The sequence below is a fragment of the Piliocolobus tephrosceles genome, chromosome 4 (genome assembly GCF_002776525.5).
Source record: "Piliocolobus tephrosceles isolate RC106 chromosome 4, ASM277652v3, whole genome shotgun sequence".
Taxonomy (NCBI): domain Eukaryota; kingdom Metazoa; phylum Chordata; class Mammalia; order Primates; family Cercopithecidae; genus Piliocolobus; species Piliocolobus tephrosceles.
The window spans coordinates 46,204,652-46,208,431 of record NC_045437.1 but is presented as its reverse complement, the minus strand read 5'-3'; the positions used below and the strand labels follow the sequence as shown (position 1 = coordinate 46,208,431).

Sequence of the window (3,780 nt, the reverse complement as noted above, 5' to 3'; positions counted from 1 at the left end):
TAAACTTCAGTTGGTAAAGTAACAAAACTACTCGCCAGAATACTACTAGCAATTGCTTAAAACTCAAAGGACTGGCAGTGCTTCACATCCCTCTAGAGGAGCCTGTTCTATAGCTGATAAACCCCAATCCACCTCACCACCTCTTGCTCAGCCTATATACCACCATCTTCAGCAAACCCTAGTAAAGGCCACAAAGTAAGCACAAATACGCACATAAAAAAGTTAGGTCAAGGTGTAGCCCATGAGATGGTAAGAAATGGGCTACATTTTCTACCCCAGAAAATTTCACGATAGCCCTTATGAAATCTAAGGGCAAAAGGAGGATTTAGCAGTAAATTAAGAATAGAGTGCTTAATTGAATAAGGCCATAAAGCACACACACACTGCCTGTCACCCTCCTCAAGTATATTTAAAGATTAACTTAACTAAATTCCCTTCATATTTATATAGAGGAGATAAGTCGTAACATGGTAAGTGTACTGGAAAGTGCACTTGGATGGATCAAGGTATAGCTTAACACAAAGCACCCAGCTTACACCCAGAAGATTTCAATATAATTTGATTACCTTGAGCCAATTGTAGCCCCAAACCTAACCAATATTATTATCAAAGAACCTCAACTAAATAATTTACCCAATCAAAAGTATAGGCGATAGAAATTTTACCCCAGTGCAATAGATAAAGTACCATAAAGGAAAGATGAAAAAATTAACCAAGCATAAAATAGCAAGGACATACCCCTATACCTTCTGCATAATGAATTAACTAGAAATAACTTCACAAAGAGAACCAAAGCCAAGACCCCCAAAACCAGATGAGCTACCCCAAAACAGCTAAAAGAGCACACCCATCTATGTAGCAAAATAGTGGGAAGATTTATGGGTCGCGGTGACAAGCCTACCAAGCCTGGTGATAGCTGGTTGTCCAAGATAGAATCTTAGTTCAACTTTAAATTTACCTACAGAACCACTTAATCCCCTTGTAAATTTAACTGTTAGTCTAAAGAGGGACAGCTCTTTAGACACTAGGAAAAAACCTTATATAGAGAGTAAGAAAACCCAGGTTCCATAGTTGGCCTAAAAGCAGCCATCAATTAAGAAAGCATTCAAGCTCAACACCTGAACACCTAAAATCCCAATTACATCACTGAACTCCTCACATCACATTGGACCAATCTATTATTTTATAGAAGCAATAATGTTAGTATAAGTAATATGAATAATTTTCTCCACTTCCCAAGCCTACATCAGACCAGAATACTTCACTGACAATTAACAGCCTAATATTAATAAATAACTAATAACCATTACTACTCGTACTGTTAACTCAACACAGGCATGCTCTTAAGGAAAGGTTAAAAAAAAAGTAAAAGGAACTCGGCAAATCTAACCCCGCCTGTTTACCAAAAACATCACCTCCAGCATTACCAGTATTAGAGGCACTGGCTGCCCAGTGACATATGTTTAGTGGTCGCAATACCCTGACTGTGCAAAGGTAGCATAATCACTTGTTCCTTAAATAGGGACTTGTATGAATGGCACCACGAGGGTTTAACTGTCTCTTACTTTTAACCAGTGAAATTGACCTGCCCGTGAAGAGGCGGACATAATATAATAAGACGAGAAGACCCTATGGAGCTTTAATTTATTAATGCAAACAAAACTATATAAACCCACAGGCTTTAAATTACTGCATCTGCATTAAAAATTTTGGTTGGGGTGACCTCGGAGCATAACCCAACCTCCGAACAACCTATGCTAAGACTACACCAGTTAAAGTGAATTACCATGCACAATTGACCCAATAACTTGACCAACAGAACAAGTTACCCTAGATAACAGCACGATCCTATTCTAGAGTCCATATCGGCAATAGGGTTTACGACCTCGATGTTGGATCAGGACATCCTAATGGTGCAGCCACTATCAAGGGTTTGTCTGTTCAATGATTAAAGTCCTACATGATCTGAGTTCAGACTGGAACAATCCAGGTCAGTTTCTATCTATTTTATATGTCACCCAGTATGAAAGAATAAGAAAAATAGGGCCTACTTCACAAAGTGCCCTCTCCCTATAGATGATATATTCTCAATCTAATATAATATCACACACCCTGCCCAAGAGCAGGGTTTGTTAAGATGGCAGAGCCCAGTAATTGCACAAAACTTAAAACTTTGCAACCAGAGGTTCAACTCCTCTTCATAACAGCATGCCTATAACCAAACTCCTACTTCTTATCATACCCGTACTAGCTGCCATAGCATTTTTTACACTCATTGAATGAAAAACTCTAGGCTACATACAATTGCGCAAAGGACCTAACATTGTAGGCCCCTATAGACTATCGCAAACCTTCACCGACGCAATAAAACTCTTCACCAAAGAACCCTTAAAAGCCTCAACATTGACCATCACCCACTACATTACCGCCCCAACCTTAGCTCTCTCCATTGCCCTTCTCCTGTGAGCACCCCTCCCCATACCCAACTCCCTAATTAACTTCAATGTAGGCCTTTTATTTATTCTAGCCACATCCAACTTAGCCATCTATTCTATTTTACAGTATTGAAAATTAGGACCTAAACCAAGCATTTGACATTGAATTCTATGACATGTTAAAGCATGTTACTATGTTAAGTTAACAGTGCAAGACAGGTGGAATGATTATCTGTTAAGCCCATGGAATCTTCTTGGGAGCCCCTTCAATTTCTGCTGTCACATTCCACCAAGTTATGAATATGAACAATTCCTTGGATACTTTCTTATCCTGAACTCTCCTTGGAAGTGAGATGCTTTTAGAAACTACTTTTGATCACTCCCTTGTATGAACCAGAAAATGAACAAAAATTCTTAACACGAGCAGTCCCTCATGACTCTCATTTGGTTGCCCTGGGAAAACCTTCCCCACCTACCACAGGTATTTCCTCCTTTGTGTTCTCATCTTTATTAAAAGATGCCTCATAAAGTATTTGTGCCTCATAAAGTATTTGTGCCTCACCAGATGCACCCTGAGTTTCTTCAGGTAACAACTGTGTTATATCCATCTTGACAGATCTAGCACCTAAGAACAGGCATTAGGAAAGCACTTGATAAATTTCAGTGGATGGATGCATGAGTGAGTGAATGAATGATTGAACATCCTGTGACCCAGGGCTCTAGGATTCTAGACAGGCACAATTTCGAATCTTCCAGTAAGAAATTTCACTCAAGCAAATTAATAACTAGAAATCACAGAATATCAGCTCTGGAAGGCCCCTGAAATATCACATTCGACACTTTTATTTCTGAAATGAGGAACTCAAGTTTGAAGAGAAGAGACTTACCCAAGGTGGCTTCTGCATTCCTCTCCACTTACCCCTCAACCACTGTTGGGTACAAGTGCTTCATTCTTCTAACCTTGAGCTCTAATGTAGTTTCCAAGGCTTTTTAAAATTGAAATTAATGACTGATCTGCAAAGAAGCCTGTCAGTGTTACCATTATCTAGGGACCTTAAGAAACACTCTGGTGGTGGAGAGAGGCAGAGACAATGAGATCATCATGGTGTCTGTAGTTATCAATAGGGATCTTAGTTCTTTCCCTCTGTGAGACTCTCTGCACTGAATGGGGAATTTTAAAAGCCTGTGGTTTGCAATAAGATCCATCACTGCGGCTCAGTCAGGCCTATTGTTCATTGCTGCTCACTGCAAGTACAAAGTGGGACTCAGATAAACATGGGTTGATATTGAATAAATATACATATACCATCAGCAACATACAATTAGCTCAGTCACAGATAGTGCA

General features: G+C 39.5%; 1 protein-coding gene across 1 annotated transcript; it reads left to right on the top strand.

Moving 5' to 3' along the window:
- The first annotated feature begins 589 nt into the window (after positions 1 to 589).
- Positions 590 to 2,132, top strand: MTRNR2L1 (MT-RNR2 like 1). The gene has a single exon (XM_031935420.1). It carries the CDS (start codon positions 1,535 to 1,537, stop codon positions 1,607 to 1,609), a length of 75 nt encoding a protein of 24 aa, XP_031791280.1. The 5' UTR covers positions 590 to 1,534; the 3' UTR covers positions 1,610 to 2,132.
- The last annotated feature ends 1,648 nt before the right edge of the window (positions 2,133 to 3,780 follow it).